This window comes from Cotesia glomerata, linkage group LG7 (genome assembly GCF_020080835.1).
Source record: "Cotesia glomerata isolate CgM1 linkage group LG7, MPM_Cglom_v2.3, whole genome shotgun sequence".
Taxonomy (NCBI): Eukaryota; Metazoa; Arthropoda; class Insecta; order Hymenoptera; family Braconidae; genus Cotesia; species Cotesia glomerata.
In genome coordinates, this window is record NC_058164.1 from 561,599 (window position 1) to 582,671 (window position 21,073).

The following is a 21,073-nucleotide window of genomic DNA, read 5'->3' on the forward strand; positions in this document are numbered from 1 at the left end:
ATACCAGAGTTATTATTTTATTTCAATGAGGAAAAATTATGAATAGACTTTTACATTGCAAAGCAAAATCCACGCTACCTTTTATGGAACTAGGTTGATAATACAATGTTCCAAACAATATAAAATCTACCTAATTTAGAACCAAACAAAAAGTCCACGTCAGAAAACTTATCTACGCATTTAGCGTAGCAACCGTTGGATAAACCAGCGCTATTGTCACTCAATTTAAGAATTTCCACCATTGTTAAAAACAAATATTGTGACCCTAGATACCTTATCACTGTACACTTTGCAAGATATCTTCATATTTTTTGTCAAGTTAAGTACACAAAACAACTGACCTCACTTTTAGAATATTTTATTTTCACAGGCGCTTTGCGAATCTCATATAAGTGAATATAAGGCAGCAGCAAATTTTGTTAGTACTAATTTGATAGTGGGTCCTTATTTTCTTCAATACATTATTATTATTATTTATTTATTTATTTAATTGGCCATGAAGTCGAAACTCCTTGCGGCCATCCAAAATTGATACAAAAAATTTTAATATAATATATAAAGTAGTGTGTTAAGTAGTATATATAAAGTATACATATAAGTACACTATAAATTACATTCTCTTGTATATCACCAACAGGAAACTCTTCTTACTAGACGTCATAGGTTTTACCTACGCATCCCGATATGTCGCTGGGTCCCATTTAAAAATAAAATTTATTAGTCTTTGATTGACATCATCAAAGTACATGTATTAGCAATGGTGACACATGTTAGCGGTAACCATTAACATGCTCTAATAAGTATGCAAGCCTGAAATCCTTATCATTGCAGACGTAATTCTCGGTATCTATTTCTTTATAAATACAAGTACGAATTAATAATTAGATCACTCTATATGGAAACAGTTCTGAGTAAACATGTATTCGTACATTTCGCATATTTCTCAGGAGTTTAATTGTGAGGACTTATTGAAATTTGTGAAACAAAGTGTCTTTGAGGAAATTGTCGCGGAAGAACACAAGGCAATTTTTTGCAAGCCAGCGGGTGGAACGTTTCGAGAATGCCAGAAGGTCGAAAACACACATCTGAACAGAATCAAGCACCCAAACTGTTTCGACCACTCCAGAGTGATCCTTCCTACGGAGAAGAAACGCGGAGATTACATAAATGCGAATTATGTTGACGGGTACAACCACGCGAGGAAGTTTATATGCATGCAAGCTCCGATGAATATCGCGGTATAATAAAACTGGGATTATTTCTTTAGCATCTACAGTGGCCCAAATTCGGGAACAAAGACACAATTCTCTCTCTAATTTTGGCTATTATCTTTTCTGTTATAGAGTTTTAGCAAATTATGTCAATTTACTTCGCCCGGCAAAGGATAATAATTTACAAAAACCCACTACTAATCATATTGTGTCTTTAATTAAAAATTTTTCTGTTTCAAAATTCTTCAATTTTAAAAATAATTAATAATAGAATTATTTTAAATCTTAACTTAATTTAAGTAATTGGGGAAATACATACGCTTTAATTTTAGTTATTTTATAAGTTGTATAATAGATTAAATCACATACGTATTGTACATATGTTTTATTTAATTGTCAAGGAAAATTATTTTAGAATTACTTATAGTACCTATTTTCCTCATCACGTTTTGAAACAATACGTTCAAACAATACTTGTAGAATACTGTATAAATAATATAGAATAAAAGTTTTAAATTAACTCACTTAATTGTTTCTTTGAAAATTAACTGCCCGAGCTTTAAGTCCTTTGATCAACTCGACAAGTCTTTAGCTTCTTCTAGAATCACATATTTCAGCACTAAGTAGCAAAACGCGTACTGTTCCGGAAGATAAACACTAGAATGCCTTTGGCTCCTAATTTTGAGAACTATTTCACCAACTGAAACTTCCTTTTCCTTGTAAAGTTGTTCTATTGCGTTGTCTATCGCACAAAAAGTTCCGGCCCAGCCGGTTCCGGTGGAACAGTGGACCACAATAGGCCCCGGGGTCAGAGAACTATCTCCAGCTTGCTTTATCAATCTGGACTGTTCTTTGTTGACATTATTTCGTAGCTCCACAAACTCTTCCATGCCAGTGGGGATTCTGTTGTCGGGCCAGTCAGTGAACCAAAAATTGGTAATCTCCCGTGAAGTGTCCGTAATCTTATTAGTGATCTTCACTCGGGTTCTAGTGAAACTTAATTCTTCTCTGATATCGAGGATTTCAGCGAGAAAACTTCCAAAGGTCGTTTCAGAGCCCTTGGGAGTCGTCCAAAGGTAGTAGCTCTTCTTGTGATCTCTGTCTATATCCGTCAGCGACACAATAACCTGTGATTGCTGTTCCCAAATCAGCTTGAAGAAAGACTCCCAAGTATCTTCTAACGGCGTTTGTGCGCAGATGTACTTGCTGATTTCTTTGAATCCATCAACGTAGTTCGCGTGGATGTAAGTCTCTGCATTTCCTTCCGACGCTACCTCTTGTCGTGAAGGGTCCCAATCCCCCACGTCAAAATTTAAGTTTTCCCGCGCGTTTATAATCACGCGCGAATGATCCCAACACGGAATGTTGCTGAATCTATTCTTTTTCAAGTTTTCTTTTCTCAAAGACTGAGAAGTTGTGCCTCTCAAAGGAATATCCATCACCTCGGCGTGTTCTTGAAGGACGAGTCTGCAGAACTTCGGGTGATTTGTCATCTCCAGCAGCTCTGAGGCACTCAGAGTTTTTAAGTACGAGTCTCTCATCTTAGAAACGGTGAATATTAATATAAAATTAAGCACTGACCGTTACGGCTATTTTATTACGAATGAACATGTATTTATTTATCCTCTCTTATATAATGAGCTTTTAATGTTTTGAAGAATACCCTTATCCAACTTTACCGGGAAGATCGACGTCAACAATCGGCAAAGTTGGAGGAAAAACCACAATATCGTCTTACTTCACGTCATAATTCTCATGAACTTGTTATGATTCCCATGCAGGACAATTGTTACTTTGCCGGGGAGTTAAACAATAACAAACTCAGTTATTATTTGAGTAAATACTTATGGACCCTTTCCATTAATGGACATCATTAACGGCATAAGCTGACGCACGAGTTAAACTTGAAATAAATAAATTTTGTTATTGTTTTTCTGATAGTTCTGGTTGGTGTTTATTTAATTAATTAATTCATAATTAGTATTCATTATTTCAAAAGCTAAAAAATACTTCCAAAATCACAATAAATTTTGAAAAATTTAGTCTATATGTATATTTATGTATATATATATACTCCCCCTATGCTTACTAATATAAACTTTAGAAAAAAATAAAAAATATTGTATTTTAATATCGTATCTTTTTTTTTATAATCTTTTATTAGTAACAAATGTGGGAAGAATATATATGTATATTTTTTTATAGATATAAATCTGAAAAAAATAAATGAAAGAATACATAAATATATAAAATATTTTATATATGAATGAATATTGTATATATTTATGCAATTCTTTCATTTTTCTGTAGTTGTTTCAAAGAGAAAGCTGCAACTACATCAAATGCATACACTTTTTCGTTGAAACAACTACAGATTTTTTTTTTTTTTTTTTTAAAGGAGGTGAAATGCATTTACGCACGTTGTGTGGGACTCTCGTTGCCGAACTACCCACTAAAACACCTCCTTTCCCCTGGATTGGTACCACATCGGTCATAATTTTGCTTTCTTGAATGTACTCCTCATTTTTTATTATTCTTCTCTAGATTTAGCCTCTTCCCTCATATATTTTGCTTAGTCCTTTCAGTATTCCTTCATTTTCTTCACTTTAGCCTTGAAATTGATTGTTCCAATCCTAATTTTCATTATTTTTCATTTTTGATACTAATAAATAGTAAAAAAAAAAAAAAAAAAAAAAAAAAATTATAAAAGTTATTCTTTTTTTTTTCTTTATCATTTATTGAGTTATCAAAAAGTATTGATTTAAATTAATGCATTAGACAATAATTAAAGTGTCTAATATGAATCATAATTATTTGCTTATATAATCATATCAAAGCATTTAATGAAGGATAATTTATGAATTAATTATATCGCTACAGTAAAGTCTCATTAATCTGAATAAAATTAGTCCCAATAAAACAAACTCTAGATTACGCTGTGTTAATTTGAGAATAAATGATTTAATCAGATCCAAACATTTACTTTAAATACACAGTAAAAATTCGGATGAATGAGATACTTATTTAAAAATTTATTGAAGGATTAAAAAAAAAGACAAAATATATTTTATGATTATATTTTTCTCTGTGCTGCATATTAAATAATATATACTTAATAAAACAAAAAATGAAAATATGTATATATATATAATTGTTGAAATGCGTTGTAACGCGACTATGTTAAAAAAAGAATTATTTTATTCAATATTTGTGTCTATATCTAAAAAAATCTACAGTTACACAACGCCGTAACTAAATTACAATAATTCCATTACATGATTATCGCCATGATCACCATAATAATAATAATCATCTTCTTAGCAATAATTATTTATAATTGGTATCAATAAATACTTTGAACAATGCACAAGAGCCATAAATAAGTTTACTAAAAACTATATTTGCCTTTTTATCTCAAATGCTGTATTAATAAGACCAGATTATTAATTAATAATATTTTGCTAGGTTTTTAAGTAACCCAAGCAATCAATAATTAATATATATATTTATACCTATACTACTGCGTTAAGATGAACATTTTTCAATTAAAATTTATATTTTTCTTATAGTTTACTTTTATTGTTTCATTTAGGAATTTTATCCAATTACTTAAATCTAATTACTTTCTACAACACACTTTTTTAATTTCGTTTAAATTATTATGCATCTTCAACTTTTTTTTTTTTTTTTTTTTTTTTTACAATCAAGACTGAACTGAAATTATTTAAAAGTAATTAGGCTATTGTGAAAATTTAAAGTACAACTTAATTAAAAATTTCTCTTGTAAATTGCTAGTAGAGTTATTTACAAAATTACAAACAAGGTTTGGTTTTTTTTTTTTAATTATTATCATTTCGTTTAATTTCAATAAATGTTCAATGCTTGGAGAATCTTTAACGTGATATATTGAATTTTATTAAAACTTGTTATGTTTTAAATATGGTCATGGACAATTGTCCGCAATCAGTCTGACATTGTTGTAAAATTTATTAATATATATTTATTATTAAAATTATTATTATCATTTCAATTGTATAAACAAGAACAGTTCAATAGTAATTATTACAGTTATTAATTGAGTCATTTGTTACGGTTATACAATTATCGTTGACTTCGACGCCTAAACATTGAACGTTACTGTTAATTATTTGTATTTAAAAAATTTTATTTCTATGGAAGCCACAATTTTTATTATGATATTTATTCTTCCATTTTGGGTTTTATTTCATAAATATTAATTATTATCATTATATAACTAATACCAATGGACATTTTTATAATTGATCGTTTAATTAGTTTTTCTACTTCAATCGAACCGAGATAACTACCAGTATAAAAAACATAAAAAATCGTGTATCTTAATCAATTGACACCACACTTTATCACTAGTGTTAATCTCTAGCAATAATTTATATTTTTAATTTATTAATAATTAGTTGAGTGAGCGTGAGAGATTATTCATTAGAGAGTCTATACAACTACAGTTAGATAACCGTGGACAAAAAATCGAGGTTTAAAAATATCCATTTGGTTAATTTCTGACCAGAAATTACTTGAATAATTTCTGAACAAAAATTACATTTCAATAAACTAAATATATAATTATTTATTTATATGATTACACACACGTATTTATTAATACATATAAAATCATATTCGGTTATTTAGTTCTAGTTGTATTGACTGAAAATTTTAAAAAATTGTGGAATTTAACGAAGATTGCGGTGCAAAAATCAAAATAAAAAATTAAGCCAACGTTTTTTAAAAATATGTTTGTACATAAATTTAAGAAAAAATAAAAACTAGCATTGCAAAATTATTTTCGATGGGACTTGTTAACTTTTTTTTTTAATATTATATTTTATTATAAATATAATATATGAATATATTGACATTGCATTTGATCGCATCGAGTCACTTATCTTGAACGTCCTATTCTCTATAATTATTAATCAAAATTGCAACAAATTATTATGCTTAGACTAATAAATGTTCACACTGGGCCTTTTTAGTTTCTTGATGCCTGGATCTGCATTACGACGTAATATAAAATTTTTTTTTATTCATTTTTCTTTCTCTAATGTTAAGGCATTCATAATAATTTTAATTTTATAAATCCTAATATTTATCCGATTAAAAAATTAAATGTGAACTTATTTGTTGTTACCTAGTTAATTTTTTTGTTGAATAAATATAAAAATTATTAGACGAGAATCGACTAAAAGTTTATTGCTACATAATTTGACTGGTGTTTACTTCAATAAATTTATTTATTAAATAAATCATGATTATGTAAAAAAATTCCTCGACTATTAATAGATTAATTAATATAATACGCGACACACAATATATAATTTTAAGATGTATAATATATAATATAAAATTTAAAATAAAATAAAATTATAAAATAATTTGTAAATAAAATTCATGGTATAAAAAAAAGCTAGTTTTAGTTTTTTAGAATATTTAAAGACATTTTTCACTATGTACAATTAAAATTTGATAAAATTACCGAAAAAAAAAATTTTTAAACTCAAACAAAAAAAATAACTAAAATATATATATATATTTTTAAAAATGCTATGTCATGACGAAATGTATTTTGGTTATTATTTGTTCATTAATTAATTAATAATGATAATATATACTTAATAAGTATCCGAATACGCGCAAATAAAAAATTTAATATTATTAAAAAATAAAATAATAAATAAAGCTGTTTTTTTTTATCGCAAAACAACTGATTGCATAAACAAATACTAACATAATAAAAAAAAATTTGTTAGCTCGTTAATAATAATTATAAACTGAAAATTAGCATATGTTATTTGGCAATTAATTGATTCTTTCAAATAATGTTAATATTTATATATAATAAATTTCCAGTAATACTATGGCAACTTAGAAGGACTTAGCCTCTCAAGTTGTCTTAAAAGATACTTAATCAATATAAATATTAAGTAAAAACTTGCACCCTCACATTAATAAAATATTTTGTGACAACTCTCGCGTATTTAAAAGTTGCCCAGATTTTTATACGTAAGGAACGTCGTAAGTAGCCGGCCGTAATTTTTATTATTTATTTTTCAGATAATTAAGAGTCGTAAGATGACGATCCATGGTCGTGAGCGGGACTAGGCGGCGTTGAAGGATTTGAACTGTTGTTCGACGCAATCGAGTGACGAGGACTTCCACCCGTAGCATGATCCTAAGGTAAATATTTTTTTATACAAAATTTTTATACAAAAAAAAAAAAAAATAAAAATACAATTGAAAAAAAATATTAAAAATACAAACTTTGTCTTGTAAAGACGCGATACTTCCAAGAGACAATGGAGTATGCGAACGCATATGCAGCGATTCGGACTCTGTTTGGTCGACAGGCGTTCGGGGCAATGATGGTGGAGTCGCTGTTGGTCTTGGAGGCGCTGGTCCTCGTCTTGAAGATGTTGATCCTTAAAAATAATTTATTTTTATTAAAAAAAAAATTTTAATAAATCTTTATATATAAGATATATGAAAAAATTCATGTGGGTACTCGAATGAAAGGTCTCGATGAGAATAAAATCATAATGGACTTATATATTTACGAAAATGTTAATAATTAACGAATGATAATGTATTTTGTTAACTAATGATGTTTTTAACGATATAAGCTCATTCCGATGTTACACTCATCAAGAGCTTTCATTTGAGTACCCACATGCATTTTTCATATATTTTTCATATATACATATATATAATATATATAAATATATGAAATATATGAAAAATTGATGTGGGTACTCAAATGAGAGGTCTCGATGAGTGTAATGTCGAGATGAGCTTATATCTTTAAAAATATCATTAGTTGACAAGATATAATGTCATTTCTTAATTATTGAAGTTATTAAAGATATAAGCTCATCCCGATGTTACACTCACCGAGATCTTTCATTTGAGTACCCACATAACATTTTTTATATATTTTATATTTATGGTATTTATGAAATATATAAATATATAAAATATATGAAAAATTAATGTGGGTACTCAAATGAAAGGTCTCGATGAGTATAAAATCATAATGGGCTTATATTTACGAAAATGTTAATTATTGAGGAATGCCAATTGCATGTTGTTAACTAATGATGTTTTCAACTATACAAGCTCATTTCTAAAATTTCTAAATTTAAGACGTGTGTACAGGACAACGTCTGTCGGGTCCGCTAGTAAATAAATAAATTTTAATAAATAAATAAATAAATTTATTTAATAAAAATTTTTATTTAATAAATAAAATAATAATAAATATTTACCATTGTGCGGAGAATATCCGGAATTTCTTGACATATGAGAGCTGAGTCGACGAGTATCAGAGGGTGGATGTCTAGGTGGAAGTGGGGCTGGTTTGCTGGGTGGTTGAACGGGCCCATAAAATCGTTGCTGCGGGTTCTGGTGCAAATGAGAGGCGCTGTGGTGGCTGGAGTACTGCTGCTGGTCAGCGGTTTCGAGGGTTGTCGGGAGATCTAGCAATCGTTGAATTTGTATCCCGTTGCCAGGACCCATGTGACTAATGTGGTTGAAATTCGTCGGAGCTGATATCATTTTCGAGCGTCGATCGGTCGGTCGCACGCCACGGTTTCCTTCTCGCAGTGAAAATCGTCTTCGTGGCCTGGTTATTTGTCTTCCACTTCCGTCTACAGGTGTTAAATTTAGTAATTCTCCTAAAAAAAAAAAAATAATAAATAAATATCTACTCTGTTGATGCGAATAATAATTATAAAATAATAATAAAACTTACTTTGGTGTAAATTACTCAGGTGAATGACATAGGGCATATCGTTGATCAAAGAAGTTGTAAGAGAACCTGAAATGTTTAATGGACGTGCTCGTTTTACATTGAGCGTTTGTAACCAATCACCAGTTGTGCAGTCAAATACATCCACGTGAGTTTCGCTGTAGATTAATAAATATCCTTCGCAATAACCTACAGACAATTTAATTATTATAATAATTATTGATATATTATTATTGTAAAGAAAAAAATGAAATACTGACTGACTGCCGTCGGAACAGCGGGATACATTATCTCACGATCTCTGCTCTTTCTTCCTTGACTGTCAACATAAACAGCTAGAGTTTGAAAGACCAATAAAAATTCACTGCGTGGTAATTCTATACAACGCATTGCATCGACTGCACTGTAAGTTAAAAATCCGAGCAAAGTATTCTCTGGATGGACCAATGCTAAACAAATAAATAAAATTATTATTATTATTATTATTAGTGATAGAAAGAGAAATGAATTTTAATGGAGTAAAAAAGAAGCTTACAAATAGGATGATGGTCTCCTAAAATACTATAAATAGAAAATCCTGAAGGATAACCAACGCAAAGACGGCCTTCTGACAGTACTTGTAAAGTTTGTGCATGACAAGGCAGCATTAATTCGTGAATTCGTTTATGTCGAGTTTTCGTACGCGTTATTTCGTAAATCATAACATGTGAAGCGTTCTATAGAAAAATTAAATCAATATTTATCTTGAACAGTGAGGTGTAATATAAAATTGAGATTGAGATAACAAACCTGTTTCTTAATAGCGACGCATAAACAATAGGTAAGAGGATTACGTCTCACTAGACCGGTAGTTAAGGTAATACATCCCTTGGTTTCGGCGACTTTAATCCATTCAACTTCATCACCGTCTAACGCACGTACTGGGACTAATCTTACGTGACGTTGCTTCCCACTAAGCACCACGATTAATTGTTCCTCGGTAATGTACTCGAGTAAATATATTTTCTTTCCCTCGCCAACTTTAGCGACCTCGCTACGATCTAAGTCTAAACAGAATAGGCCCTCCTCGGTACCAATGACTAGACGATCAGGATCTATTATCGCTCCTGACATCACGTTTTTAACAACCGCCAATGTGTTGTCCAACAATTCTTTCGCACGGAAGACCTGCAACAATTCATCCATTCATTAAAACTAGCAACCTTGCAGTCACTATTTAACTTTTAGTAAATAATGACTTTTGTTGAATTGTACTGTACTTTCTTAAATATTTACGTTTTTAAAGATATAAGCTGATCATGATGTTACACTCATCGAGACCTTTCATTTGAGTACCCACATGCATTTTTCATATATTTTTCATATATACATATATATATAATATATATAAATATACAAAATATATGAAAAATTGATGTGGGTACTCAATTGAAAGGTCTCGATGAGTGTAATATCGAGATGAGCTTATACCTTTTAAAATATCATTAGTTGACAAGATACAATATTATTCCTTATCTATTGATTTTTTTGAGGATATAAGCTCACTTTGATGTTACACTCATCAAGAGCTTTCATTTGAGTACCCACATGCATTTTTCATATATTTTTCATATATAAGTATATATAATATATATAAATATATAAAATATATGAAAAATGCATGTGGGTACTCAAATGAAAGGTCTCAACGAGTGTAATGTCGGGATGAGCTTATATCGTTAAAAATGTCAATAGTTCACAAGATACAAGGTCATTTCTTAATTATGTATCTAAAGATAGAGTATAGAGTATAGAGATAAAATATAGATAATAATACCGTTGTATTTGGAAGATTATTTTTTTTTAAAATTCGATGAAGCTCGCCCAACGCAACGACCCACTTTGTTTTTTCGCTCTCGGTATCAGCGAGCATCAGAGTGTGGTTCCTAAGTCCAGGTGGTTCCAATAAAGACGTAGTAATCTGCAATATTAATGTAATTATTAATTTATTTTTCTTTGCTGATGGAGACAAAGCTTGAATAAGTTGAAGAAAGACAAGTTACCCTAAATATGCATGGAATGTCTTTTTTAGTCGCGTGAATGACATCTGATTCACGAACAGAACTGACGCCAAACTCGGAGTCTCGCATATCCAGTACTTGGGACACGTAGACAGACGGCAAAGCATTCCTGTCGGGCGATATATCATACAGGAATAATTTAAAGTCACACACCACCACAAATTGACGGATCCACCCCTTCTTGACACCACCCATTTTGGGGACTTTGACGTAGCCTTCGTAAGCGGTGCCGATACCGCGGGTCGGATCTATTCCCAGCGGTCTTTTGGCTGTAAAAAAAAAAAAAATAAAAAATTCATTAATTTATGTAAAAAAAAAATAAAAAATTCATTAATTTATATAAAAAAAAAAAAAATTGATTGAATAATGAGTAGGTTTAATTAATTAAACCTCGTACTTTTATCATGTGGAACAGGACACATTGCTGGTACTTTATCACAACAAGGCATGTGACAAGCAAAACCACATACTTCACAAACTACTCCCTGTCTGGTTAAGCCCACCATAAGCGATGTACAGTGATTACATTTAGTAGGGGCTGAAAATGTTCGTACTAAAAATTGATGTGATTTTGGTTTTGGTTGTAAGGCTGCTTGGCTATGAGCTGACGATTTATTTAGTAGTTCGTGAGATAACGGTGATGTTGGATCCTTTTTTAATTAAAAATAATTATTATTGTTAATATAATTTTTTTTTTTTTAATAATAATAATATTAAAAAGAACTTACTATACTCAGTTCAGAGAGATTACTTTTACTGCTCGTAAGACTAGGAGCCCTGTTATCTTCAATATCACCCTCAACACTATCCACACTTCCGTGACGTGTACTGCCAGCTGTTTCCTTGAGAAAGTGTTCCAGGTACGACATTTGGGATGTAGGACGTTCCAAGACTGTAAAAAAAAATTATTTAATAAAACATCATGATTAATTAATTTATAATAAAAAAGTTTAGTTAAATAAGGTGAATTGCAAGCCATAATTTATTATTAAACTACGGTAATTAAGTAGCTGGTTCGTGATAACGCAAAAAAATAATAAAAAACCTAGCAATCACCTCAAACTATTAAAAAAATAAAATCTTAAGCAGTTTAATCCATACTAGTAACAACCACCTGTGGTAGGGTAACTAATGCCTTCTGAAAACAACCGCTCTAAATATAAAAAGCAATAATTACACGATAAAGCATCTCTCTTTTAAATTTATTTATTTTACAATAAATATATATCATTTATTTTTTTTTCATAGTTGGTGAACTAAACCACAATGTAGTATTATCTCTCCTGCATTTGGAGCATGCAAATTTGCATAAATTAACAAAATCAATTGGCCTCTAGAGAGTAGTTATTTATTCTAAGGGAAGCGTGCCGGTTGTTTTGATTTTTTTTTTTATTTTTATATCCAAACTTCGTACTTGTACTTGTACTTGTACTTGCGAAATACGAAACTCGGGATGTTTAATTGGTAAGTAAGTAAATTTAATGTTGGGTGGTGTTTTTAAGATTTAAAATAACACTTAGAGGGATTAACAAATGTCACTGGTAACAAGATCGGGTTTTTATCGTTTATAAACATAGCGTATGCCGTGTTAACAGCGATAAATGTTTATTAATTTATTAATTAACAACAAAAAGAATGAAAAGGTAACAATAATGGCTGAGCGGATGATTTATTATTAAATTATTATTATTAATTGATTTAATTTATGATATCAATCACTCCGATAGGATAAAATTTACCAGGCGACGATACGATGGCGACAGCATTGCGATTGATGATCGAGTTGACCGTAGCAAATCTAGTTAATAAGCGACATGTTGTGATGCGGGGAGAACGTATTACTGGTAAGGGTGATGACGGCTGGTGTACGATGATTCGTTGGGGTTTTGTTCTGATGATGTGCTTGTTTGCTGAAGTTGAAGTAGAAGATGTACTGGTTGTTGTAATTGTTGTTGGAGAGCTAGACGTAGACGTAGACGCAGACTTGGTGGACGGAGACGGAGACAATTTGCTTGACGGTACAGTGGTTGAGAGGAGAACAGCTGTCACAAATACAGTTTGATGATGAGCAACAAGAGGCCCCACACGCAGCTCGTTGCGCCAATAAACAGGGGCACTTTGTAGTCTAGAAATCAGAATTTCATACCGTGCCGAACATCGGGTTATACTTTAATGCTGGACAGCAGTTCCAGTATCAATCGTGTTTGTTTATTTTATTTTTTTTTCCACATTTTTAATACTTTTTTTTTTTTGCCCCTGTGAGCGTACCCGCCGGATGGTTTATTACTTATTCAAATTTAAATGATGATGTCAAAAATTTACTCGCTGTTTATTTTTTTTTTTTTTTTTTCATTCATTTTTTTTTATACGGCTTCCACTTTTTCTAGCAATTAAGTAATTGAGAAGCTCTTACTGCTTCGTTAATTAATGGCATTTTGTTTTAAATGGTATATCATATAATTTTAGTCTGTTACCTGAATGAGTCACGAGTTAACGACTAATTAAATAAAAAAATATCGTATGTACGCTTTGTTTACTGTACTACACATGCACTAGTACCGAGCTACACACTACATACTACATACTAAAATAAGTTAGTGATGGTTTAACTACCGTGTGAGATCATAATGATAAGTGTTGACTAAAGACTAAACTACCATGCGAATACAATTTATACTGAAGAGTTGTGCTTTTAATTAATGTTATTAACTGATGCCCAGTTATCTGTCCTATTATTAGGGATAAAATGTGTAATTGCAAATGTGTTACTGAACAGAATTTAATTAGTTTTTTTTGTTTCTATCTTCTAATGAACCAATGGGATAAATTTAAGTGGCTCCACAGAACATAGACAGCGTGGGTCGCTGCCGTTTGTGCTATAAATGCAAATATATAATGTTCTATTGAACTTTTTGGAGACTTTGAGGTAATGTGATTTTCGACGGAAGTAAAAGTACTATTGGTATTGTACTTACAACCATCATTCGTCTCAACACGTGATTGAAGCTCCTTGATTTGCATTTCTTTGCGCTTTACTTCGTGTGACATTGAATCCATTCGTTGTCTAAAGTCTCGTAATTCCCTAGAAAAATTTTAATTATAAATCTTTAATAATTACTAGCAACCTTGCTTTTTTAAATAAAATAAAATAAAATTTTGCTTTGTTAAATAATAACTTTTCTTAAATTACTCTGTAATTTCTTAACCATTGATATTTTTGAAGATATTAGCTCATCCTGATGTTATACTATCCAAGACCTTTCATTTGAGTACCCACATCAATTTTTCATATATTTTATATATTTATATATATCATATATATGTATATATGAAAAATATATGAAAAATGCATGTGGGTACTCAAATGAAAGCTCTTGATGAGTGTAACATCGAAATGAGCTTATATCCTTAAAAATATCAATAGTTAAGGAAAGATATTGTATCTTGTCAACTAATGATATTTTGAAAGATATAAGCTCATCCCGATGTTACACTCATCAAGACCTTTCATTTGAGTACCCACATGCATTTTTGATATATTTTTCATACATACATATATATATAATATATAAATATATAAAATATATGAAAAATTGATGTGGGTACTCAAATGAAAAATCTTGATGAGTGTAATGTCAAGGTGAGCTTATATCCTTAAAAATGTCAATAGTTCACAAGATACAAGGTCATTTTTTAATTATGTATCTAGAGATAGAGCATTTTCGAACACAATCTAAATATTTATCATCATAAATTGACTATTGGTATATTATAAATTTAAAAAATTCCGATTTCAGTCATAAAAATTTCAACTACCGTAAATGTTTTAATTAAATTGAAAAAAAAAGAAAAAAAAATTCAATGTATCTCTCAGTAAGGTAAATAAAGATGTTATTTTTACGACGAAAAAAAAAATAAACAACAGCTCTGTAGAATTTAATATTTATAATGTAATATAAATAATGTGCATACTTTTGCGCAGCAATGAGATCCGAGCGCGTTTTAGTAAGCTCTTCAGAAATAGCTTGTTTGGCTTGAATCTCGCTCTGAAGGGAGCTCTGTAAATTCAATAACTCCATTTTATCAAGTTTTTGAGATCTGCGGTTCCTCCAATTTTTATCAGACATAGTTGAAGTGCTTCCGACGCCACCAACGCCGCCAGAGTGTTTAAGGAATTCGAGTTCCTCGGTCATTTTGGTAGCAAGAGCCTGCAAATATCCTCTCGCGTCTTTTTCATCCGAGACCCACTGAATAATTTCAGTAATCTGTGCCTCCCACTGGGCGATGGCTTCCTTTTTGTTTCTGAGCTCCTCGTACTCCTCTTCAAGCTGTCTTCTCTCTCCCTGAATCCTATTAACGCTGTCAGTCATAGAATTCAGCTCGAGTATTAGTTTTTTATTCTCCTCAGCGAGCATTATTTTCTCTCTTTCATGACGTCTGCTTAATTCACTTATCGTCTCCTCGCTGTCTGTAATATTTTCAAGTCTCGCGGCATCCAATTTATCTTTTGTTACCTGAACTTCGCGTTCAAGTAACTCACGTCTGCTCTCGGCCTCATGGAGTTGTTCTTGAAGGCTACGTATCTCAGTGTTGTACCGACTCTGCTGCTGACTCAAATTCTCGTTGTATTGAATTTCAAGCTGCTCGACTTCGGATTTAAGCCGATTTATTTCCTGCGTAGCAAGCGCATGATTAGCACTAGCGTCATTACCAACAGACCGTTGACGTATTTTTTCCGTTTCCTCTTGCATCTGTTTACAATACTCCTCACTTCTTTCCCGTAATTTCCTCTCTTTGCTGGTTTCCGCCATGGCTTCCTCAACGCGATTTTCCAGCTCACGCCGTAATTTTTCCGCTTTCCGGATGTCGTGTCTTAGACTATCAACTTTTTGCATAACGACCTCCAACTCTTCCTCCTTATCGCGCACTTGCCGGGATAATTTTTGCTTCTGCTGTCTCAACTCAGATAACTTATCGGTAACCTCAGTGTACTCGGCCATGGCGAGCTTTCGTTGTGTCAACGCGTCCTTCAATTCCTTATCCTGAAGCTTTAATTTCTCCTGAGTATCCAATTTTTCTTTTGTAGCCTCCTCCTTCTCGGCACGCAATACTCTAATCAATTTTTCAAGCTCCTGTATTTTGCCTACATCTCCACCGTTATCTTTGCTCCTTAAATCACGCTGCGCAGCACTGCTATTCGTTTCCAGTGACTTTAATTGTGATTCGAGCTCGCAATTACGCTTTGTCAGAGTATTTATTTCGTCTTGAAGCTTCCTCGTCGCGGTGTTAGAGTCCGGAGATACTGTTGGCGGAGTAGTGATAGTTGTTCCAACTGCCAATTGGTTCTTCAGATCCGCCATCGACTGCAAAAGCCGGCTGTTTTCTTCCTCGAGGACCTCGATGCTCTTGTCCTTTCGCGGGGGCAACACTGTCAGCGAGCCCAGGTCAGATATACAGCTCCCCTGGGTGAAACTGAACCCTATGAACGGTAAGTGCAGGGCCGAGAAAGCCGAGTTAGCGGACGGAGGCACCGCGTCCGAGCTACGAACGTCGTTGTCGTCGACGTCGAAGTTTGACGTGTCTGTCGGCGAGGATACTTCAGGAATGTAAGGCGCTGTACTGTCCCTAAGAGTGTCCCAGTTAACGCCGTTGAACCACGGGTGTTTTTTGAAATCCTCAATTCCATTTTGACCCAATCTAAACTCCGAACTGCAAATCAATTTTCTCATCAGATCCTTGGCTTCGTCGGACACGTCGTAAGTGTCATCCGTTGGGAAATCAAAACAATTCTTATGGTTCATTATTCTTCCATAAGTTTCGACTAGAGATTCTGCGTAAAACGGCGTCTCGCCGTACAGCATTTCGTACATACAAACTCCCAACGACCACCAATCACACTCTGGCCCGTATCTGCCTTGTCCATCCTCCATTGCCTGAATAAATATTATAATATTAATTTTATCAAATTAATGACTTTTGTTAAATTGCACTGTATTTTTTTAACTATTGACATTTTTAAAGATATAAGCTCATCCCGATGTTACACTCATCAGGAGCTTTCATTTGAGTACCTACATGCATTTTTGATATATTTTTCATATATACATATATATAATATATATAAATATATAAAATATATGAAAAATTGATGTGGGTACTTAAATGAAAGGTCTTGATGAATGTAACATCGGGATGAGCTTATATCTTTAAAAATGTCAATAGTTCACGAGATACAAGGTCATTTCTTAATTACGTATCGAGAGATAGAGCAAATTTTGCTTATTCTCTTAATAATATAGACAATAATAAATTACCCTGAGAATTTCCGGTGATATATAATCGGGTGTGCCAACAGCGACGTTGCTCTGAACGGTACCGTCCTCAAACAATCTGAGGCAAGAGCCAAAGTCAGCTAAACGAATATGCCCATTAGCATCCAGCAGAACATTATCCGGTTTAATGTCACGATGAACGTAACGCAGATCGTGTATCGATCCAATAGCGAGTACCATTTCAGCGATATAGAACCGGGCCATATCTTCGGGCAACCTGTCCTCAAATTTGCTAAGCAAAGTGAGCAAATCACCACCGCAGTAATAATCCATCACCAAGTACTGTACAAAAGAATCATATTTGTTAAAGTCTCTGATAAGGGGATTCATTTTTTATGAGCGAGATAAAATTTATTTACCAGATTGTTGTCGTCTTGAAAGGCGTAGTGAAGGTTGGTAATCCACCGACGATCGCCGTACACCAAAACGTCTCGTTCTTCTCTAAAGCAAGCCGTCTCTGCGCGCTTCAACATCTCCCATTTGTTCAGTATCTTCATAGCAAATACTTTATCGGATTCACGCATTTTTACAACACATACTTCTCCAAACGCTCCACGGCCTATTACTTTTATTATTTCAAAATCTTCCCGGCATAGTTGTAAACTTTTGATACACGCAGCCACCGGTTTTACTGTTTTAAATTTAAATATAATAAAAAGTTTGTTATCAATAAATTACAATTAAAATTAAAAGTTTGTCTTACCGAATTCAATAAAGTCTGAGACTGTTTTTTCACGGCGTAGCGATGAATTACAGCATTCATCATAGAGAATCAATAAAACATCAATAAGCGTTTCAATTGAAAATGTATGACCTATTTTTCCACCTTGAACCGGACCACTGATGAATAAACTCTCCAATTGACGAAGTCTTCCCGCGACACCTAAATAAAAATTAATAGTATTTATTTAATTTTAAATTACAATAATTAATATTTAATTATTATAATTCTAAAGTTAGCCGACATTGTTAATTTTTTTAATTATTAAATTAGAACTAAATAATATTTTTAAAAAATTGCACCCATAGTTTTTTAAGTTTTTTAAAAATGAATTTTTTTGTAATAATTTTTTTAATAAAAAAAATTCTAAAAATTTTTAGATGTCGGCTAACTTAATTTTCATATTATTATAATTCTAAAGTTAGCCGACATTGTTAATTTTTTGAGTTTTTTTTGTTAATTATTAAATAAAAACTAAATAATATTTTTAAAAAATTGCACTCAAAAATGTTTTTAAAAATGAATTTTATTTTTTTGTAATAATTTTTTTAATAAAAAAATTTTTAGATGTCGGCTAACTTAATTTTGATTAAATTATTTATTTATTGATACTTACCCCCGGACACGATGTCCATGGGGAAGGAATGTTCCGTTGGATTAGACATGATTTGAGCTTTTATCCTGTTAGATCCTTTATCCGGATCCTTGGTTGATGCCATTATCGTCCTGGCTGTTTATCTCCGTATACAGCCACATAACTGGACAACTGCCCTAAAAAGCAACAACAATGTAACTCATTATTGTCCTAGAAATAAAAATGAAAACAAGTTAAGTACAAGTTGTACTAAATATACATTTATAATATATATGACTATAACAAATCGCTAGCGTTCCATGTAAATAACAACTAGCGCAACTCGATTAAGTATTTAATTATTAAAACTAAAAATAATATAAATACCCAAGCGATTATTTTAATTTCAAGGCAATCCATTATTATTAATAATTATTATTATAATATATTAATAAATAATCAACAGCTAATTAAACTATTGTAAAATGGGTGTCTCATTAGACCAAATGGGCGAAGCCACATCAATATTACGTAACACAACATAAGCTTAAATATATATTTTATAAAAATACACACAACTCTACCATGTTTCTTGACAATATCAACACCTTTGTAAAAGTAAAAGTACACATACATATCATATCACTTTGACAAATAATAAAATTAAATACTCCGGTTATATTATTTCACAATAATAATATTAAGATTTATGAAAAAATTTCAAGTAAACAATTAAAAAAAAAAATTTCACTTGTAAAAAACTTGAAAAACTTCAATAAATATTTTTTTATTTGTAATTTAATTAATAAAAAAAAAACAAAAATTTTTAGACGTCTGCTAACTTCAGTATCATTAATATTTAAATAAAAATTTGATAATTAATAATTTTAATTTTATAAAATAGTTTAGTTTGACAAAGCAACATATTATAGCTGAGAGTATTGACTACGTGATAGGATATTAAAGAGAGAGCACAGCACGTTGTAATGATTAAAATAAATTACCACATCACTATTTAAACACTCTTACTCTTACTGATCGGATTAATCTTTAACCACCAAACCTATTACAAATGTCATTGTACTTAAATATACAGGCAACAGCTATTCAAAATAAAAATAATAAGTTTTAATAAAAAAAACATTGATGAATATATTTTTAACATCTATTCACGGATACCAAGTAGTTTCTATTTACAGCTTAACCTTATCTGCGACAATGCACTTGGGTATTGCTTTTGATTTAATAATAATAATAATCACTGTAATAATAACTAATTTAACGCTAAATATGTTATCCGTGCTCTTCATTTTTTATGTCCAGCTCACTATTATTTATCCATTGATTATTATTATTGCTGTTACTATTACTGATGATTATTATTATTATTATTATTATTATTACTACTACTACTACTACTACTAGCACTCCAAGTTTTATATTTAAGAACAAGAATAAACTGTTTGGTTTTTGTCAATACTGTACTTGATTTTAATAATTATTGTATTTAACTATTTACCCAAGGTTTTTAAACTGTAATTAACAGTTTAGTTGGTTATTTAAATCGCACCGTTTAATTATCACAAAACATTGTACGCCACCACCTCCAAGACCCTGGCTATTTGGTTGACCCCCTGGCAAGCACCAGGATCCATGGAAAAAAATATGGCAGTTCTACGTCATACAATATTATACCTATACGTATACAGATGTGGGTTAATAAAATACGACATTAGCGCCATTTATATATTTTAATCTATACTCACAATAAACTTCGCCGTCCAATTATTCCTTCATTAATTTATTAATTATTCAAGTCTTGACTCGACAAAAAATTCTCCATTTTTGATCTGTCATAAAATCGATTTTTTTTTTTCAATAATAATAACTATTATTTTTTTGACAGGTAAAGAAAATTACCGGCAATGTAGGTCGCCATCTACACCATCTACAGTGTAGTCTTCTTTACTAACTGAGCAATTGGAAAGTATTTATTTTTTTATTTTATATAAATAATAATAACATGGTGGGGTTAGGATTGCTCCATGCAACACTCGTGATTGATATTTTTGTTGATAAATTTTGAGTTGATGAAAATAAAAGTTTATCGCAATTGTGTGTGTGTCTTTGACAAGTGGGAAGAAATACTGAGCCAATTAATTAATTTAAATAATATATGTGAATGTGAAAAATTATTTTATGGCAACACTTTGTCACTTGATGGCTGTTGGGTTGATCAGATGACATTAAAATTTTACAGCTGTCACTTCACTATTTTTTTAACAGAAAAATTTATTCCAAAAAATTGCATTTTTTATTTTTTTAAATTTCTTCATGTCAGTTTTTTTTTGCCCTAATTTATTTGTTATAAAAATTTTCAAATATCTCCTGAATT

At 31.3% G+C, this 21,073-nt stretch overlaps 2 protein-coding genes and 1 long non-coding RNA gene across 6 annotated transcripts; 1 reads left to right on the forward strand and 2 right to left on the reverse strand.

Annotated features, from left to right (window-relative positions):
- Positions 1 to 1,588: 1,588 nt before the first annotated feature.
- Positions 1,589 to 2,791, reverse strand: LOC123268948 (tyrosine-protein phosphatase non-receptor type 9-like; the record flags this gene model as incomplete). Its single annotated transcript, XM_044734411.1, has 1 exon — positions 1,589 to 2,791. A coding segment is annotated over one exon (1,008 nt), but the record flags the coding sequence as incomplete, so codon positions are not given.
- Positions 2,792 to 7,286: 4,495 nt separating this feature from the next.
- LOC123268268 (serine/threonine-protein kinase Genghis Khan) lies at positions 7,287 to 20,328 on the reverse strand. Of its 4 annotated transcripts, none has more exons than XM_044733210.1 (19): positions 20,198 to 20,328; positions 18,721 to 18,875; positions 18,087 to 18,266; positions 17,743 to 18,014; positions 17,366 to 17,665; positions 15,024 to 16,984; positions 14,027 to 14,133; positions 12,791 to 13,093; positions 11,780 to 11,943; positions 11,449 to 11,701; positions 11,034 to 11,320; positions 10,808 to 10,951; positions 9,781 to 10,158; positions 9,527 to 9,707; positions 9,252 to 9,440; positions 8,995 to 9,180; positions 8,510 to 8,917; positions 7,509 to 7,666; positions 7,287 to 7,419 (listed from the first exon to the last, which is right to left on the reverse strand). In XM_044733210.1, the coding sequence occupies exons 2-19, from the start codon at positions 18,821 to 18,823 to the stop codon at positions 7,306 to 7,308; spliced, it is 5,688 nt and encodes a 1,895-aa protein (XP_044589145.1). In that variant the 5' UTR covers positions 18,824 to 18,875; positions 20,198 to 20,328; the 3' UTR covers positions 7,287 to 7,305. The 4 variants fall into 4 exon arrangements, with proteins under 4 accessions (XP_044589145.1, XP_044589146.1, XP_044589147.1 ...); XM_044733211.1 differs by having other exon boundaries at positions 18,721 to 18,909; positions 20,198 to 20,326; XM_044733212.1 differs by lacking the exon at positions 20,198 to 20,328 and adding an exon at positions 19,255 to 19,276.
- Positions 20,261 to 21,008, forward strand: LOC123268270. The gene is made up of 2 exons (XR_006510201.1): positions 20,261 to 20,389; positions 20,585 to 21,008. It is a non-coding gene; the product is annotated as an uncharacterized LOC123268270 (long non-coding RNA).
- The last annotated feature ends 65 nt before the right edge of the window (positions 21,009 to 21,073 follow it).